Genomic DNA, 21,692 nt, shown 5'->3' with positions numbered 1-21,692 from the left:
CTATTAATTAATAAGCTAAGAAGTATTAGATATACTCATCTATACTAATATTATAAAGCTGAAAAGTTTGTTTGTTTGATTGAACGCGCTAATCTCTGGAACTACTGGTCCGATTTGAAAATTCTTTCAGTGTTAGTAAGCCCTTTTATCGAGGAAGGCTATACTCTATATATTATCCCCGTATTTCTACGGGAACGGGAACCACGCGAGTAAAACAGCGCGGCGTCAGCTAGTAGTCAATATATTTTGAATAACATTTTCTAAAAAAAATCAATACATAATTTAAAACATATAAGTTATGGAAATGACATGCGTATTTACCTTCATTTCTAATTTGTTTGTTGGTAAACAGTGCACATTGAATATGACTTTATAATAAGTATTTTATGACTTTTTTATGATCATATGCATACATTCAACATCATTATCAGTCGATGGACGACAATTTCTGGACTAACGTCTCTTGTGTGGACTTCCAGATATGATCTTGAGCTGCCAGCATCCAACAGCCCTGTTTAAGTCGTTACACCTAGTGCGAGCTAGACCAACTCTGCGCTTTCCAGTCTCAGACCAATTACCTGAGGACCTGCCTAGCTCTAATCTAATCTAGTGCCTGATCACGATCTAACGAGTTCATAAAAACTGCGTCTATAGAATCGATGTTTCATTGTCCTAAAATTACATGTTTGTGTATTACAATTTATATTTATAGTTGTGTGTAGTGTAAGGACACAAAATATATTTATTCGTCGTCATAAACCCATATTCGGCACACTGCTGAGCTCGAGTCTCCTCTCAGAATGAGAGGGGTAAGGCTAATAGTCCACCACGCTGGCCCAATGCGGATTGGCAGACTTCACACACGCAGATAAATAAGATAATTCTCTGGTATGCGGGTTTCCTCACGATGTTTTCCTTCACCGTTTGAGACACGTGATATTTAATTTCTTGAAATGTACACAACTGAAAGGTTGGAGGTGCATGCCCCGGACCGGATTCGAACCCACACCCCGGAGGAATCGGAGGCAGAGGTCATATCCACTGGGGTATCAAGGCTCTTATTTATTATATTGGTGTCAAACATTTTCGATGTGCCAGTATACTTTCTGATTCGATCACGCCTCAGACTAAATACATAAGGACTAGTATCGCACCCAAATTCACGAACAAAATTTTCTGCCATTTTCTAAGGAAAACGAGCTTAGATTTCATACATATCTTATACTAAACTAGCAGTTTTTGTTGGTTTTTTACACCATATAACTACACAAAAAGGTATTTTTACGGAGGTTTTTAACCGACGGACACGATTGTAAACTATGAAACATCGATTCTTTAGAGACAGTGTTTATAATCGTATAAGATCGTTGATCATATACTTTGACAAAAAATTAATGTCTTGCGAGGCAGGTCTTTATCTAATTAGTCTGAGGAACGTAACTCAGCCCATAGTTAGCGACCATGTCTCGGAACCATAGGTCGTCACAGGCAACACGCACTGTTCGAAGACTTTTGTCTTCAGGCACTGAGTGAGGAATTTTGGACGAAAAGATGTCGCGAAGTTTCCCGAATGCAGCCCAGCCGAGTTGGAATCGGCGGTTCACGTTTCTCGAATGGAAAATTTCCACGCTCGCCTATTGTTTTACGTATTTTAAAATGCAAAGATAGATAAAGGCGTGTTACATGGATAGTCGGAATTATTTGAATTACTGCGTATGAAAATATAAAACGCATTTTTTTTTTTAATATTAGTTATGCAGTTCGGCTCCTATAAGTGTACTCGTCAACACCTTGAAGTTATGGGAAATACTCCCGAGCACCCTGTATATGGAACTAATTATTTGAGTAGGTGTCCCGCCTTAATTATTTGAGTAGGTAGGTACTAATATTAATAATGAAAAGGAAGTAAATAATTATTATTAAAAAGTATATTAAAAAAAGAAATCAACCGGCGGGCACAAATTTATATATCGTGGGTACAGGCCTTAATAATATGTTTCACTTCTGTCCATTAATGCCCGCACTCCCCTGCGATCCACGGCGGCAGACGACGAACTTGTCCACCAGGGGCAGCGGCAGGCAGGATGGAGTCACGACAATTGGCGTTTAATTTTTTTCAGTGAAGGCACGTCGCGCAGCTCGCCAAAACAGGCAACCTCGCGCCCAACAATTTAGTTCTCAAAGTACTAACTCCGCTCCTGGAATACGTCATTGCCACTTCTAAGTAAACATTCTCGTTTTAGCCACCACCGGCAACGCTGCAAGTTCGTACGGCCATACCAGAATTGCCGATGGTAGGTGACATCAAAACGGAATTTACAAATATATTAATAAATTGAATGAATTTAAAATCTAATCGAAGTAATATACAAAAGCAGAAGGTAGTCAAAGAAAAGAATGATGCAATATTCTACAAAGTTACATTATTAGAATCAAGTTATTACAGCGTATAAGCTAATGAAAATGAAACATGAAATAAATGCTGCAAGAAGGAAATATATACTTAAATTTGGAAAAAGTTTATAAAATTAAAATCACAAACTATAATTGATTCTTTTAACTACTCGTATCTAATCTTGTTTTATGTACCATTCAAAACTTACCCTATAGCGGGAACGATTTAGCACAATTATATAATATATTGGAATTAGCAGTATTTTGTAATTTAATATAAAAAACTGCAGACGGCAGTGTCGGTCGCGCGAATTAGTGACGCGACCGTGCTTTGACAGACGTTAGTTCTGACTGGCGTGCCTACAAGGTCAAATCGCGACGTCAGCCGTCTAACAGTAAACCCGGCAAAAACCGCCGCGCGCGACTCGATGTTGAGCGTGAGCTTCAGTTACCAACAAAATAATGTTGCAACATTAAATTTGTAACTTTTACAAATTTATTGTTACATTACCCCGCCGGCCCTTACAAGGGTTTTATTTTAATGATAAAATCCGCAGTAATTAGTGAAACGATCATATTATTATGATTTTGTTTACTATCATTATTTTAACCACCATGTTGCATGACTGTCAGCACAGCTGAGAAATAAGTATGCAACCAAGAGTGTAATTAAACTAAGTATATAAAAATAAATTATGTGAGTTATAAAAAAAAAATACGAATAAATTTATAATAATGCATGTTAACCCTAATTATCATATTTGACTTATTATTTTTAAGTCTTTTATATGCCAGGTGCCTAAGCATTTACCAGACATATCTGCCAAGACATAAACTAATGGAGACTTTTTTTCTATAATGCGACATTTTATGAATTTAGGGGCTAGTTTCTTACTGAAAAATTTATCTTTATCACTTAAAACGTATGTACGTTTCATGACAATATCTCCTACATTATACTCAAAGGGCTTCCGTCTTGAATTATATTTTTCTGAATTTTTGACGTGAGCGTGATATAACGATTTTTGAACTTGGTCGAAAATATTGCACATAAAGCTAGAGTTTTCAGCGTATATGTCCCGCGGCATGAATACAATTTCGTCACCTAAATCAGTGTCAGTGTAGTGAGAACCACAGATTACTGTTTCTCGCCCAAAAACTAAAAATGAAGGAGTAAAACCTGTCGCCTCATTCACAGAGTTATTTATGGCAAATTGAACACTAGGTATAAACAAATCCCACGAACGGTGATCATTATCCACAAACATAGAAATACAGGTTATGATTGTTTTGTTGTATCGCTCCACAGTATTAACTTGTGGGGTATATTTTGGAGTAAAATATATGTTTGGAATACTATATTTTTTGAATAGGTCATTAGTGTGATTACTAACGAGTTGGGGTCCATTGTCAAGGAGAATGGTCTGAGGGACGCCGTGAATCAAAAATACCTGTTCCTCTAATATTTTGACGATAATTTGGGAAGTTGCTTGTTTAATTGGGAAAATTTGACAGAATTTTGAAAAACAACACGTTATAACTAAAATGAATTTGTTTTGTTTTTTTGTTACGGGCAACGGGCCCATTAGGTCAACAGAAATCATTTGATATGGTCTAGAGCATTGTTTGGGGCGACCCATTTCACCAAGAGTGGGATGGTTTTGGGGCTTGTATTGAAGACAAGTGGAACATGAACCTACATATTTTGCGATATCTCGGTACATCCCTGGCCAGAAGTATCTAAGGGCGATACGCCTGTAAGTCTTAAAAATGCCCAAGTGACCAGCCGTTGGGTTGTTGTGATTTTCCCTGATAACGTTATCCCTAAACTCTGATGGAACCACTTCCTTCCATGAAAATTCATTTGTGAGATGGCATTTGTTCTTGGATAGTCGAAATAAGATGTTATTTTTTATTAAGTAATTAGGAAAATTAATTGGGTTGTTAAGACAGTTATTATAAATGTTTTTATACCAATCATCGCTAGTAGTCGCAAATGATTTGGCAGTGTTAATTACGGAAACCGGATGAGCTCTAGATAAGGCGTCAGGAATAACGTTATCAGGACCGCGACGGTGTTTGATTTCAAAATCAAATGAAGATAATCGAACACCCCAACGGGCTAGGCGACCTGTAGGGTTGCTAATGGATAAAAACCATTTAAGTGCGCTATGGTCTGTATAAACTGTAAAGGGTTGACCGTTTTCTACGTAGCAACGCCAATGTTCCAACGCAACTACTACAGCTAAAGTCTCGCGTTCCGTAACGCTGTAATTCCTTTCCGCTCCAGTCAAGGATCTGCTCATATAGGCAATAGGTCGTTCCTTGCCATCAATATACTGCGTGAGCATTGCACCTATTCCATAGCTGCTCGCATCCGTATGAACTTGGAAAGGAAGTTCATAGTTTGGACATGAAAGAACCGGAGCAGACACAAGACATGCCTTCAATTTTTTAAAAGCCACGTCTGCTTCTTCAGTCCATCGAAAAGGTGGAGCGTTTTTCTTACTCGAGGTCAGTTTATTAAGTGGTCCTGCTATCGTGCTAAAATTTGGCACAAACCTACGGTACCACGTAGCGGTGCCTAAAAAACGTTTTACTTCTTTACGGTTCGTAGGAGTAGCATAATTGAGGATAGCTTCTACTTTATCCGGATCAGTTCGCAGCCCTTTCGCATCGACTACGTATCCTAAGTATTTGAGCTGACTTCGAAAAAATTCACATTTATCCAAATTAATGGTCAAGTTAGCTTTTCGTAATTTGTCTAGGACCCGAAGCAATAGGGAAACGTGGTCATCAAATGTGTTTGAAATGATAATGATATCGTCTAGGTACGCGAATATACGGTGATCTACTTCACCTAGCAATGCGTCTACTAGTCGCTGCTGAGTAGCTGGAGCATTGGTCAGTCCAAATGCTGTGGTTTTAAAGCGCAGCGTTCCACGGTTCGGGACGTAAAAAGCTGTCTTGTCTCGATCTTCCTCTGCTATAGGAATTTGCCAAAAGGCTTTAGAAAGATCGAGGCTGGTTAAGTAACGTGCATCACGCAAATTATCGAGAATTTCTGAAATGTACGGTAAATTATACGCATCTCGTTTCGTGACCGAATTGAGCTTCCTACTGTCCAAACAAAAACGTGGCTGGCCATTCTTTTTAGTAACTAGGAGAACGGGCGATTGCCAAGAGCTCTCACAAGGTTCGATTACATCTAATGCCAGCATTTCGTCTACTTGTTCGACTAGGATTCTTTGTTTTTCAGGAGAGAGTCTATAGTACCTCTGCCTGATCGGTGGTGAATCGCCAGTATTAATGCGGTGAGTTATTAAATGAGTCCGACCTAATCCTTTATGTTCAAAGGAAATATCGTGAAATTGTTTTATAACATTATCTGCAGTCGCCTTTTGAGTGCTATCTAAATTATCATAAGAGTGAATTAGATTTTCTGAATTATTACAATTTAGATCAATTAACGGTTCATTTGACAAAGCAATTGAACCTAAGTATTTGGGACATAATTTAAAAGCCCGCCAAAAATCAATTCCTAATATAAGAGAGTAACGAATTTCTGGGACAACGTAAGTTTTTATAATATGAAATTGAGAATCAAAAGTAATAGGTAAATTTATGTAACCTATACTTTGCAGTATTTGACCACCGGCCGCAGTTACAGATATCGCGTCATCTGTAAATATCTTAAAATCGCGATTTAATAAGGTTTTATGCGCATTATTGCCTAGGATAGAAACACTAGAGCCTGAATCAAGAAGACCAGAGGCAATCGTGTCATTAATTTTTATATTGACATATGGTCGTATATCATCTAAAGGTTTGTAATTCAGAATTGTAGCAATATTGTAAGTGTTAAAAAACCTACGAACAGTTAATAACCATTCCTCCCATTCTTTTCTATGCACTGTAGAATGAGGCTTGCTACAATTCTGAGAATTTAGTTTTTTGAAGGAGTGTTACAATTAGGACAATCGGGTTTCTTAACACCTTTGTGACCACATTTAAAGCACAAGATTTCTGTATTTTCACAATTTTTAAAATTATGTGAATTGTTACGACATCTGGGGCAGTAGGGTAATTTACTAGTAGTATTAGAATTATTATTATTAATAGCGTGCAAATATTTTTCATTAATGTTGTTAGAATTAGGGTTAGTGTAAATAATAGGGTTTTTGTAACTATTTTGTTTATAATTGTAATTTTGGTTAAGATTTTGTTTTTGCGAATTTACAATTTTTGATTTATACGCAAATTCTGGCGCGACCATAGAATCTGAAGGTCCGGCAACAGGCTCACGAAATTGTACCATACGTGAATGAACGTTTTCATAATTTTTACATAATAGACGCAAATGTTCAACAGTTTTAATCTCTGTTACAGAAGCGAGCGTACTTGCATAGCACGGCCTAATATTATGCAATATAATTTCTAACCTGTCGTCTTCTGATAGGGGCTTCGATAGGCGTGAAAACATACCAGCCAGTATTGATAAATAAATAGTAATGTTCTCTGTTTGGCCCTGGGTTCTAGATCGAATCTCGGCTAATAGACGGTAGTCATAATCGGGCTTATCGAAGTCTTGTTTGAGAAGCACGACAAGATCATCCCATGACGACACTTGGTCTTTCACGCTACGGAACCAGTGCAATGCATCTTCGGCAAAAAACTCAGTAGCAAAAGTAAGAAGTTTCGATCCCGAAATGTTACGAGCCAAGGTAAATTCATTTACACGCTCAATAAAAGAGCGGACACATGACTTCCCATCATATTTCAACTTGACCACTTCGGAAGGAAATCTACTGTTACCCTCACAAGTAACTGTCACGTTAATTGGTGTGGGCGAAGGTTGGTTATCTGTACTAATACCGACCACGGCAAGGGGATCAACACTCTTTAATTTTAAATTTAGTAATTTATCATATAAATTTTTATAAAGCTCACTACATTGTGAGTGTTGATCTGAAGAAGCTTTATCGGGTTCAATTCTATTGATCCTATGATAAACGTGGAAGAGAAGATTTTCTATACGATTTAGTGTATTTTTATCAAAAACCTCTTCCGCAAGGGTTAAATTAATTTTATTTAATAGTTCAAAAGTGCAAGATAAATCGTCTGAAGTGTCTAAATGCGAATATAAAATTTCTTCTGAGGGGTATAATTGTGATAATTTATTTATTTGCTTTCTTAGCTCTGCTACGGTATTGGCAGGTGTTTCACCTCTAACAGCCACTTCATATTCTAGCTCAGGCTTTTGTAAAGAGAAAAACTTTATCGCATGAGACATGATGGTAAAAATAAAATATAGTGCTAAATCCAATAACAACAAAAATTTCTAATAAATATAAGAAAAGAAAAAAAAATAATGAGTAGGGTAAGTTGTGAATGGCTCATAAAAATTATAAAAGAAAAAATAATTCCGTTCTGTTACAATAATTTAACGGAACGCTTTGGTTTGATGATGAATGGATTAAGTAGCGAATGAAATGAACGAGTTAATAGAAAAGGCAAAGATCACAACATAAAACTAAAAATAAAAGTTTTTTTTTTTTTTTTTGTAACTAATGTGAACGCAGCTTTAGAATTAAGGTACAGTTATTTCAATACAATGAGAAAAAATTACAGTGAGAAATTTATAGTGCAGTATAATCTAGTATCAAAATATTAAATCAAATTAAATTACGGAATAACAAGAATTACAGAAATAAAAGTAATTTGGGGCATTTACCATAGTCACAACAATGAAAAGTACTACGATCACCTTAGTTACTGCAAACCAACAAAAAAAAAATTAAAGCGTTTTACAAAAACAGAAAAAAAATACCATCAACAAAACTAGCTATAATTGACAGAAGCGAAAGCCATTAAACCACGATTAGGGCGCCAGTGTCCCGCCTTAATTATTTGAGTAGGTAGGTACTAATATTAATAATGAAAAGGAAGTAAATAATTATTATTAAAAAGTATATTAAAAAAAGAAATCAACCGGCGGGCACAAATTTATATATCGTGGGTACAGGCCTTAATAATATGTTTCACTTCTGTCCATTAATGCCCGCACTCCCCTGCGATCCACGGCGGCAGACGACGAACTTGTCCACCAGGGGCAGCGGCAGGCAGGATGGAGTCACGACAATTGGCGTTTAATTTTTTTCAGTGAAGGCACGTCGCGCAGCTCGCCAAAACAGGCAACCTCGCGCCCAACAATTTAGTTCTCAAAGTACTAACTCCGCTCCTGGAATACGTCATTGCCACTTCTAAGTAAACATTCTCGTTTTAGCCACCACCGGCAACGCTGCAAGTTCGTACGGCCATACCAGAATTGCCGATGGTAGGTGACATCAAAACGGAATTTACAAATATATTAATAAATTGAATGAATTTAAAATCTAATCGAAGTAATATACAAAAGCAGAAGGTAGTCAAAGAAAAGAATGATGCAATATTCTACAAAGTTACATTATTAGAATCAAGTTATTACAGCGTATAAGCTAATGAAAATGAAACATGAAATAAATGCTGCAAGAAGGAAATATATACTTAAATTTGGAAAAAGTTTATAAAATTAAAATCACAAACTATAATTGATTCTTTTAACTACTCGTATCTAATCTTGTTTTATGTACCATTCAAAACTTACCCTATAGCGGGAACGATTTAGCACAATTATATAATATATTGGAATTAGCAGTATTTTGTAATTTAATATAAAAAACTGCAGACGGCAGTGTCGGTCGCGCGAATTAGTGACGCGACCGTGCTTTGACAGACGTTAGTTCTGACTGGCGTGCCTACAAGGTCAAATCGCGACGTCAGCCGTCTAACAGTAAACCCGGCAAAAACCGCCGCGCGCGACTCGATGTTGAGCGTGAGCTTCAGTTACCAACAAAATAATGTTGCAACATTAAATTTGTAACTTTTACAAATTTATTGTTACAATATACAATATTCATAAAATATATAACGTGTGGAGTAGCTAAATTCTGATCACTTTTTGCGGTGATTTTGTAGGTACGTAGCATATCTATAGTATAGAATATCGTTGGACTGAGTTTCCAGTTGAGCTATATAACATGCGACCAGTGAAGAGAAATATAGACAAAATGTCGTCCGATGGCGTCGGATTTGTCCCATGCACCCCCTAGTCGCATCTCTCACGAGATTACTAAGGAAAGGATTACTTATTTATTTAATAATCAAGCAATACCACACATATTACATTATACAATATAATAATTATGATACAAGTTACATTTTATTATATAATGCAAGTTATGGATACCCAGTTTGGGCGTAGCCTTTTGTCGAGTGAGTGATGGGGAGACCGATTTTATTTGTTTTCATTATCATTCATGTAGTCATTTACCGCGTAGTAGCACTTTTCGACCAGAAAATCCCTTAATTTTTTGAAAGCTTTCTCCTCATTACATATATGTGGTAGGATATTGTAAATTTTTATTGACATTGCGTATGGGCCGGAGCTGTCGAATATTAATTTTGAAGAAGGGTAAATGAGTTTATTTTCGTTTTTGCCCATCGTCCATCGACTCTTCCAACTAAGAATTTGATTAAGTATAATAATAAATGACTGTTTATTTTTGTTTTTAGAAGTATTTTATTTTCAACATTATTTACACAATGAATTTAATAGTAAATACCCATTTATTTATATAGAAATCTTTGTATTTATAATAAAAACACATAAAATTATAAAGTAAGGTACAAAGTAATTATAATAAAGTAACTAAAATGACATAAAATACGTATTCGTAACATAACAGCTTCAATTTTACGAAATTACAACAAAACAAAGTTATTGTTTGCTTACAACAAAGCAAAGTTATTGGACTTCTGCGTCCAAGGGCGTGGGTTCGATTCCCACTTTTACTGTATTACTTTCTCATTTCAATTGACACATGGTGTCCCGATACTGGTCTCAGCATAATGTCCAACTTGGCTAACATCTGGTTGTGATCTCCGGACACCCTGTAGCTTCGGAATATGTGGGCCAGCGTTGTCTTCAAGCACATCAAAGAGTACGATTTTCCTGAAAACAGAAGAAAAACAATCTATATACTACATCTATATAAATAAAAATGAATACATATATCCCTTGATTTGATATTGTCAGGAGAAGGTTTTTATGACAGAAAAACGGAGTAGAGGTAGGATAGGGGTAGGGTAGGGGTACGCTCGGGGTAGTTGAAAGTTAACATCGAATTTCACGCGGACGAAGTCGCGGGCGTCCGCAAGTAATATTATAAAAAGGTAAAGTTCGTGGTGTTATAGGAGTAGGTTATATGTGGATCTACCAAACCGATTTTGAGTGAGTGAGTGTCATAGTGAGTGGCACTCACTCACTCACTCCTGAGTATAGGCTATATTTCATCTCCGTATTCTCAAGGATACGAGAACTACGTGGATGAAACCGCGGGGCTAGAGATGATATACTTTACCTAAACAAGTTCTTCTTCCAACACCGAAACTAGCAAACGCATACTCCGGCGAACTTGAGGGGTCCATCCAACGTTCAGGCTTAAATCTCTCAGCATATGGACCCCACACGCTGTGCCTGTTGGCCCCATAGATTGACAGAACACACGATGCACCTTTCGATAGTGTGCAGTTTTCTATAGAAATAAATATTACACAATGAATAAATGTGGCTAGTTGACACTTTTTTTAAATGGTCTTAAATTGATCTTTATCGTTCTAAAAAAAATATCATATTTTTTTGAGACGAGATTACATGAAAATTTTAACGGTTTCACTTCCGATATATTATAATATACCGAAAAATAACACGTTCAATTGTAATCAGTATTTTCAGTTCACAATATGACGGTAGATTATAATATCACGAGTGAGATTATAAACTAACGAATTTTACAATTTAACAGTAACATATATATTTAGATAGAAGGTTGATTAATGTTGACTTACTCAGCTTGGTGTTTTTATCGATATGTCGTGTAACGAAGGGTACAACGGGATAAATGCGCATGCTCTCCTTTATCACAGCATCCAGGTACGTCATCTGTGACAGATCTTGCTTCGTCACGTCTCTGTCATCATTAGTAAATATATTATCCAATCTGAAACATATAAAATCATATTAATCGATTATAAAACACGGCTAAAACTCACGTGATGTTAGGTCGGAGTATGCCCGACTAGTTTCGAACCCATACGGGGCCCTTAGTCATGAGCTGGTTCTTGCATCGCGGCAAGATCCAAACTGCGAAGCGGCTGCGCGCCGCGCTGCTGCTCGCATCGCGCGCGCGGAAAGGGGTTGAGTGGTGGGGAGTGAAGGTTCCGTTACACTCTCCGACGGTTCATTAATGTCATCTTCATTAGACTCGTCTTCTTGTAAACAAACCGAACTAACACTATCTTGTTCCAAGTTTGTTGTATGTGACAATGAAAGAAATAGCGGTTTCCACGCTGTGGGCAGCAAAAATAAGTATAAATCATTTCAATTAAAAAATCATCATCACTAACAGCTGATGGACAAAACACCACGGTTTTTGGAAGGTTTGTGGTGCTACGCGACCACGTGAAGAGAAATGGACAAAATATCGTCTAATGGCAGCGGAGTTACCAGACCAATTACCTCTAGGACCTGCCTCGCTGGAGGTTATCCATCTGTCAAAAATATATGATCATGATCTAATGTATTCATAAACTGCATATATACGAGTACAATCGCAGTTTCATTGGGTTAAAATTACACGTGGGTTAATTAAATAAATATAAAACTAAATGTTAAACACTGTTAGATGTGTTACTAGCGCATGAAATATGAGGCGCTCAAAACAGGAAATTTATGCACAAAAAATTTATAAAAAAAAAAGTCTTTACCTACATTTCTGCCAGTCTTTGCGCCATTTGTCCAGTTGAGTCAATATGATGACGTCGAAATGTGTTAACCACATGCACGGCTTGAGTGTTAGGTTTATTTTCGTTACGGAATTTCTTGATTCAGTCAACCGCGCTCAAAGCCCGCGACAAAAGATATGCAATAGCTTAATAACTAAAAAGCTTAATAACTAAAATGGAACTTACTCTTCAAAAACTTTATTTTGAACATTAGGGCAAGACCCCACCAACAGCACAGTATACAACAGCACGCTCGCTATCATGTCGTGACCACTGAACATCAAAGTGTCTACATGTTCTCTTATTTCTTGCTCGTTGAATGTTCCATTTTCCATTGCAAGTTCAATAAAAAGTTCCATGAATGAGTTTAGTTTTTGTCCTGAAAAGTTAAACAGAAACCCAAAATCTAAATTAAACTTCTAATTTCAACTTCGTCGCCGGTAATATATTTTCACGATTCAGCTTTATTTATCTTCTATCTTCTCTTCTATATGTATATATAAAAAATAATTGCTGTTTGTTAGTTTCGCTAAAACTCGAGAACGGCTAAATGGATTTGTCTTGAAATCCTCGTGGAGGTATAGAGAAAATTTAAAAGGTGAGAAAAATTTGAATAATTGTCGGGAAAGCCATAAAAATAACCCTTTTCTGTTTCCCATACAAACGTTTACGAGTCAAGGGGTAGGGTTGGGGAAGGGTATGGTAGGGGTAGGGGTAGGGTAGGGGTAGGATAGGGGTAGGGTAGGGTAGGGGTATGGTAGGGGCAGGGTAGGGTAGAGGTGGGTTAGTTTAGGAGTTTAGCGCTAGTGCCTAATAAAAGTTTTTAAATTTTACCATTCAATCTCTCTTCATTGTTTTTGTCACTTCTATTTTCAAGGTACTCTGCTTTTTTCTTTTTCAAAATCTGTAAAATTTTACTATTTAATCGATATTGATATATTAGTTTTTAGACATTTATTTGGAATACGACCAATTTCCCTTTCCCTTCAACTAATCGGAACGATCGCGGATGGGTTCGGACACCCTACCGCGGAGCTATTGAGTTATTTGTTAAATCAATTAATTTTACCATCAAGGTTCTGTAATATGGGATATTAATACGAGTCATTTTAGATGTCGTCAAGGTCCGTAATAGACGTTGGGGTTGCTGAATGTCGACCTCGCACTAGTAAGCGCAGTGTTGGACCCCCCACCAGGTGGACTGACGACATCAAGCGAGTCGCAGGTATTCGCTGGATGCAGGCGGCTCAGTATCGTGATGTTTGGAAGTCCCTACGAAAGGCCTATGTCCTGCAGTGGACGTCCATCGGCTGATATCATGAATCTACCTCCTTACAATGTTAAATACATAAATCGATTCTCTAGCTTAAAGAGTAAGAAACGTACCACCACTATGGATGTCGCGGGTTTTTCGGAAATAAAATTCTAAAAGTCTATCTCCAATCTAAATTTCAATCAAATCGGTTCAGTAGTTGCGGCGTGAAAGACTAACAAATATCATCATCATCATCATCATCATCATCATCATCATCATCGTCATCATCATCATATCAGCCGATGAACGTCCACTGCAGGACATAGGCCTTTTGTAAGGACTTCCAAACATCACGATCCTGAGCCGCCTACATCTCGCCTGCGACTCGCTTGATGTCGTCATTCCCCCTACATTTTTTTTCAGGAGGAAAACAAGTCCTCATGGACATTTTGAACCGGACTCCTACCGGCTAAAAAAAGCCCCTTCTGACCCCAAGGCGTTGGTGTTCCTACCAATTCGAACTACCACCAACACTCCTATGTATCACCGAGCTCTATTCCTTTCTCTTGTCGTCATTCCACCTGGTGCGGGGTCGACCAACACTGCGCTTTCTAGTGCGAGATCGCCATTCCAGCACCATGGGACCCCAACGTCCATCGGCTCTTCATTTGTGCCCCGTCCAAATATATCACACACACAAACTTTCGTCTTTATTTGTTTGATTTGATAGTTACAGTGGACGAGAACTGGTGCAGTGTCTTCAGACATTTCTCCTCCTTCCTCTTCATCGGCGACCAGTTATATATACAGTCTAAGTGCAGCCAGGGCCTGTGAGCCCTGTACTCTATGATGCTGAACATTTGCTCCATTCCTTCAATGTAATTGTCGTAGGACAAACATTTGTCTTTGGGGTCCACACCAAAAATTGTCACTGAAATTAGTCGAAAATTGTAACTAATATTAAGCCACAGTAGAGCTTTTTTAACGGACTTTAAAAAAGCGTTCAAATATAGGTAGTATGAAGTTAAATGGAGGTCTGTTTCTAACGCTCAAAATTGAAAATGCAACACAGCTCGAAAAAAACCGTCGTGTTTTAAAAACGCTGTTGTGTGTTTATTTGAACGTTTTTTTAACGTCCGTTATAAAATCTCTCGTGCGAATGAGGTCTTACTCTTTAGTGCTTGTTTTTTGTAGGATCCTGCGACCTGCGGGTGACAAATCTACGCATATGAAGTTTCGTAGTACGAAATCCGGCAAATGTTATTTATTTGGGATAATAAATTAATGATAGAAAATATTCACATTGACACATTTCAAATAGTAAAATATGCCAGATACCGTTAAATAATGAATTTTTATCTACTACCCTCAATAATTTAAAAAAATTGTACACCACTTAAATTATACAAAACATAAAAGTTGCCTGCTCTCACACTGCAACTGTGGGGTTGCCACTTGCCAGATATAAACATAAAGTACTCACAACATGATGTTTCCAGTGCATTTCTCCGAGTGTAAGTAAAAGCATCGAATGGTCCTCTGCCAACTTCCAGTTGCAGTTCCTCGACTAAACGTCGTGCCTGCCGGTTGAATACATCCAAGAAACCATCGAGTACATTCTGGTGGCACGCTGCGTCCAGCAACTTGCGATGTTCCGTCCAGACAACCCCTGGCGATTAGAATGTAACTTTTAAATAAATAAAATGAAAGAAGTGTCGTAAATAATCTTATCTAATGACTATGTATGCGGCGCTAGCCTTTGAGACTTTGGGCCCTTGGTCATCTGATACCAAATTTAAACCAAAATTTTCAATTTTATTTCTGACTAATCGATCCGTCAGGTGACCCAAGAGCTGGCGCTTATTGTGGTCACACTCGATGAGCAAAATAAAAAAAAATGTTTATCAACAAACTAATTAAAAATCTCTCGGTAATTCTAATAATAATTTTAATAAACTTGATCCATAATTAATGAAAATAAATATTAATAAGCTTAGAACAAAACTTGTTCCATATATAATTAATAAAAATAAATATTATTAAGAACAATTAGAGCCAGAAATATTCTTTTTTTTAAATAAATTTTAATTAATATATTTTGAATAACAATACCTTTAAAATTTATAAAAAACAAAACTCATTTCAAATAACATGAGGTATGAAATGACACGCATTTCTAATTTATTTGTTGATAAACAAACACATGCACATCAAAGACTTCAGTATAGCTGAATAATACCAATTATACTAATAAGCACTAAAAATTGCTAAAATGGCTAAGGGTGCTTTTCCACCAGAGATGTCACACAAGCGTATACACGCTTCGAAAATATGTGACCGTTTCCAGCAATACTAAACTATGTAGATGTTTTTTTTTTTATTCTCTACAAGTTAGCCATTGACTACAATATCATCTGATGGTAAGTGATGATGCAATCTAAGATGGAAGCGGGCTAACGTTAAAGTAGGGTGGTAACTAGCCACAGTTGAAGCCTCCCACCAGCCAGTCCTGGACCAATTAAGAAAAACCTCAATCGGCCCAGCCGGGCGGAGATATGCGAGGAAAATGCGACGCCGCAAAGTAAAAACGCAGGCATACTGTTGTAGGTATTCTGCTTTGCACATAGCTACCCACTGGCGACGTATGGGCCCTTCGTGAGTGAGTAGCTATGTGGCAGGCATCCATAGCACGCATCCTTCCATATAAACAACATATTTTAGATGAATCCGTTTCCACCGGTGCTAAGCTATGTGTACCTATAATAAATATGATTGATGGATATAAAACGCATCCATAGCAACGCAGCGTAGCACAACGCTGGTGGAAAAGCACCCTAATGCTATTTGGCAAATCCTCTAATTTTTAGCCAAACCGATTTAGCTAAGACACAGAATACCTTCATATGCACTTACAAGTTTAAGAGCCAACAATCTAAAAATGGGACCACCCTGTATACCCTTTCAAACAAAAAAAAATTTTTCAAATCGGTCCACAAATGACTTAAATATCGCTGGACATACATAAAAAACATACATACAGCCGAACGTAGAACCTCCTCCTTTTTGGAAGTCGGTTAAGAACTAGGTTAAATTCCAAATCAGTGGTCGTGTTTGATTTTTTGCGAATCCAATAACTGCAGGGTTTTTTTTCTCGCCATCCACAACACGGTGAGATATTTCGAAGCTTAGACCCGACACGCTCGAAAGGGGAAACCATGAAGACACTTACTGTTACTCGTAACAAGCCCTTCTCCAAGCCAAGGTTTTGCGAATTGGTAAAAATAATCTCTGTCTAAGCAATTATTTGCGACCGTCATAAAATCGTCCGGGTCTGATATATCTAAAAAAACGATTATTACACTTTATCTATCTCAGCCCGGAAACGTGATAGCCTAGTGGATATGATCTCTACCTTCGATTCGGAGGGCGTAGGTTAGGTTCGCGGTGTGTGAAGTCTGCCAATTCTCATATGGCCCGCGTGATGGACTATTAGCCGTACTCTTCCCATTCTGAGAGTAGACTCATGCTCAACAGTGAGCCGCATATGTGTTAATGATAATGTTGATGATATATCTCAGAAAGAGAGAGAGAGAGATTTCCGATACCGTTCCATATTGGTCAACAATATGTCTCTTCATGAGATATTCCGTGGGGCACATCTAAGGTACTTAAGGTTTACTAACTTTGGTTTATTAGCCATCTATTATAATTAACATCAAATATAACAACCACTGTTTCCGTATTTCATGAAGCCCATTGTTAAAGAAAATTCCCATGTCTAACACGCTAGTTAGTGTACTACACTTTTACTACACTTTGATCCTAGCCAAAAGGCCGAAAAGCGAATAGTAGTAATTTTGATAAGTTAGTGATAAATAAATAAATAAATATACTTAAACAATACACATCACTATTTAGCCCCAAAGTAAGCATACAGAGTAACTTGTGTTATGGGTGCTAAGATAGTTGATATTATAATATTCATATACATTTATATACTACATATAAATACTTATATAATGTATAAATACACACAGACACTGAAAAACGCCCATGCTCATCACACAAATATTTTCCAGTTGTGGGAATCGAACCCACGGCCGTGGATGCAGAAAGCAGGGTCACTACCCACTGCGCCACGCGGCCGTCAAATAAAAAATAAAACAGTGAATACGAATTCGCGACTTGAGAATTATTAAAAATATAAAATGGCATTTTGGTAAATTATGTGTACATCCACTTAAGTAACGAGGAATTTCAGTGACTTTCTTGTCAATCTGAAAGAGTACTAATTCATCATCAAAACCCATATTCGGCTCACTGTTGAGAACGAGTCTCCTATCAGAATGCGAGGGGTAAGAGGTAAATCCACCACGCTGGCCCAATGCGAATTGGCTGACTTCTCATACGTAGAGAATTAATTCTCAGGTATGCAGGTTTTCTCAGGATGTTTTTCCTTCACCGTTTGATACGAGATATTTAATTTGTTAAAATGCACCAACGCCCTCCGAATCAAAGCCAGAGGTCATATCCACTGGGCTATAACGACTGAGCAATACACTAAGTACGCCAACAAATAGGTACTTACTGTAAACTGTCCGAGGTCCAATGAAACAACGTGCGACCCCTCCTGCCTTCATGCTTTCCCATGTGGATTCTAAGAAATAGACCCAATATTCTGAAAGAATTCATAATGTTATACCATATATATTACCAGCTAATTAAGTGGAGTAACAGAAATGCTTAGAAATAATCGAATCTTTTTACAAGCTTTTATTTAGTTTCAACTGTCGCATTATCTGTCGGTCTGTAATCAAATCTTGCAAGTTGAATTTGATCCACCAATGCAATGTATATTATGATATATTATTATGTCATAAAACTGATCTGATGATGGAACTGTAAGGCGGCCATAGGAACTCTGTAACTAAACCACGCAACCCCATCGAGTTTGGGCTTGTTTGATTCGTCTTGTCAATTAGTTTAATACTAAATGGTAACCAGGGTCTGACGATGGAGCTGGGAGGTGGTCATAGGTACTCTATAATTAAACCACGCAACCCCATCGAGTTTGGGCTCGTTTGATTCATCTCAACGAATATTTTCATAACCAGTTTTTAACTTTTAAGTTAAATTTATTATAAAATAAAAGCTGCCTTATGCTGGATCTCGTAGTATTCATTCGTAAACGTTCGACGTGCGTGGCTACAGGCCTAGACTCTCGTACGTTATTGTAGTGAAGGCTTCTGTAGCGATTGAAGCCTGATTTTGTCATTGAATAATCTAATCTAACTTGGAATAGACCAGCATACGGTACTTACGTATATAATCGGCTACAAACAATACGTGTGCGTGACCTATGATAGGGAAGTATCCGTTGATGACTACTGGCTCATCATTGTTACTGTTTCTCCAACGCCACGCGATTACACAACCGGCCAAAAAAATTAGCCCTAACACTGTAGTCAACATTTTGTATCAGGATCTCTGTGGGATAAAATAATCTATATGTCGGTGCGAATGAGTTAGATGGTACGAAGCTAGGTGGGGAGTAGTGGGAGACCGAGTGCTGGCGATATAAGAGACCCCTCGGGCATTCTTGTCGTGGCGTTCGATACGTTCACACCTTTGTTGGATAATAATCCTGGGTTGTCATGGGATAGGCGGGGAGAGTGACTTGAGTGGAAAAGGGGAGTGTTTGTTAACAGTCAAAGGCGACTTTAACCCTACACACATCGTTCACAAGTGCGAAACTCCACTCAAGGTCATTCTCTGCCATCATATACAGAAAAGGTATATAAGTTACCTTATTTATATAGAAAATATGTGCGTTGGGTTTTTATTAGGAATCCTTATAGTTTCTATGTTCGTCTGTCTGTCCGTCCGTTGGTCCGTCTGTCCATGGTTTAGCGTCTCCGCTAAAATATCGTATGATTTTTTTTTACTAATTTATTTCATAGTGTGGCATATCGTTGGATAGATCTTTGAAAGATAATGAGGGGTCTTCTACCTACATTTTTAAATATAGAGATCCGTTTGTAAAATATTAAGCTTTTAAGAGCAATTTTTTTAAGTAAAATTGTGTCAAGTGTCCCCACCCACTATATACTAAACGGTTGTCTGAGGATACGTAAAAATTCCCGAGAGTAGGATATATAATGAAACTTCAAGGAAAACTGTAACAGTTAAAGTAGCAATTGCTATTTAAAGAGTCGACCAACTTTAAAAACATAATTGGAAATCGAAAATTGCATACTAATTCCGTTGTTAATCAAAAATATAAAGTAATCAGTATTTGTTAAAATTATGATGGGTATGTATAATAATTACGTCTACAAAGTGATGAATGAAAATTCGAAAAAAATGCTTCGGGGTTTCCTTCCCTACATGCAAAGTGAGAATGAAATTTCATCCCGTGGTTTGGGGTAGCGTTATCGGGATTTTTGTGCATTTACACAAGAGTAAAACTGCTATCTACGGAACCCTAAACTTTGCGTGACCCAACACGCACATGGCCGGTTTTTATTATTAGTTACCTATATCACACGAATTCGTTAAAAAACCAAGATTCTATAAGTTACTCGTTACTTACCAATTCAGAATAATTATAATACATTTGACTACAAAGCACCACACAAAAACACGCGCGAAACGTGCAGTTGCTAGCTGAACTGTGTATGGTTCAGTTAAAATAAAATTAGAATATAAACTATATCTACCCTTTATACTACTTAGCAATGAAATCGTGCATATTTGATTTTTTAATTAAATAATAATCATTGAATAAGCGGTAAGCAGTAAGTAAATAATAAATATATTTACACAATACACACGTCACTAATTAGTCCTGTAAACGTATAGTAAACTTTACTTAGCCTGCGTTATTATCAGAGATCCTGATAGCTACAATGTCATACATTATCATTATCATTGCTTATTATTATTATCACACTAATATTATAAAAGCGAAAGTTTGTGTGTGTGTATGTTTGTTCCTCCTTTACGCTGCGGCTACTGAAGCGATTTGGCTGAAATTCTGAATATAAAAATAGATTTTACTCTGGATTAACACATATGTTACCTTTCATCCCGGAATAATCTATGGTTCCCGTGGGATTTGTGAAAAACTGAATTCCACGCGGACGAACGACGGTGCCTACTGACAACCCTTCGCGTGTATCATACAGTAGGTAGAAGACATTTATCTGTTGATTTGAATAGACCAGCTGGTCTTTTAATTAGCCGTTAAAATGTGCTAATAATGATGACCATTACTCAGTGAATAGGTACGAAGTGTTTTTAGTTTTAAGTAATTCAACAATTTCCCTCTAAGTGTTCAAATTTCATGCCATTTAGTGTATTTATAATTATTCGCATGTTTTTATAAGCATGTACCTTTTGAAATTATCAAATGATAAAATCTTTGAAAAACTAAATTATTAACATAATTTTAAATTTTTATCTTTACTAACTACTTGGATATTCCATCCGCTTTAGCCACGCTTTAGCGTTACTGTTTTACGTACACCATAAAATAATAATTATATAATAATTCACTGATATCTATACTAATATTATAAAGAGGTAAAGTTTGTAAGTTTGTCACATTTTTTAAATGGGGTTATCTTCGGAACTACTGGTCCGATTTTAAAAATTCTTTCACCAGTAGAATGCTACATTATCGGGGAGTGCTATAGGCTATTTATATTGGTATCATATATATTAGCCGAGTTATCACAGTTTTTGTCATACAAGTCGGACTGAATATGAATAATGAAATTCACATATATAATAGTTTTTGTGTTTTAAAAATTATTAATTTTATATACTTAGGTTTACGTCATTATTTATACAACTAAACTTTAATCCTTATTAAAATAAATTATTTAATAATCACAAGGATATTATGGAGATAAGATTTGCCCTTTACAGTATGTTAATTACTTAAATAGTTTCGGAGATAATACAAAATTTCTAAAAGACGCAGAAATTCCGCTATATGACGCCCGGCGCTTTCATTTACGTAGTTCCCGTTCCCGTGTGAATATGGGGATCAAACATAGCCTATGACACTCGCAAATAACGTAGCGTCTATTGGTAAAACAATTTTCCAAATCGGTCCAGTAGATCCAGAGATTACCTCCTACAACCACACGAA

General features: G+C 37.0%; 1 protein-coding gene across 1 annotated transcript; it reads right to left on the bottom strand.

Annotated features, from left to right (window-relative positions):
- Window positions 1-10,019: 10,019 nt before the first annotated feature.
- LOC112052423 (cytochrome P450 4C1) lies at window positions 10,020-20,228 on the bottom strand. The gene is made up of 11 exons (XM_052888988.1): window positions 20,127-20,228; window positions 18,856-19,021; window positions 18,123-18,212; window positions 16,764-16,874; window positions 15,018-15,203; window positions 14,269-14,465; window positions 13,114-13,183; window positions 12,466-12,658; window positions 11,344-11,495; window positions 10,857-11,030; window positions 10,020-10,447 (listed from the first exon to the last, which is right to left on the bottom strand). Exons 2-11 carry the CDS (start codon window positions 19,004-19,006, stop codon window positions 10,293-10,295), a joined length of 1,479 nt encoding a protein of 492 aa, XP_052744948.1. The 5' UTR covers window positions 19,007-19,021; window positions 20,127-20,228; the 3' UTR covers window positions 10,020-10,292.
- Window positions 20,229-21,692: the final 1,464 nt, after the last annotated feature.

The sequence above is a fragment of the Bicyclus anynana genome, chromosome 24 (assembly GCF_947172395.1).
Source record: "Bicyclus anynana chromosome 24, ilBicAnyn1.1, whole genome shotgun sequence".
Taxonomy (NCBI): domain Eukaryota; kingdom Metazoa; phylum Arthropoda; class Insecta; order Lepidoptera; family Nymphalidae; genus Bicyclus; species Bicyclus anynana.
The sequence above is the reverse complement of the archived record's forward strand: the minus strand, read 5'-3'. Positions and strand labels throughout refer to the sequence as shown.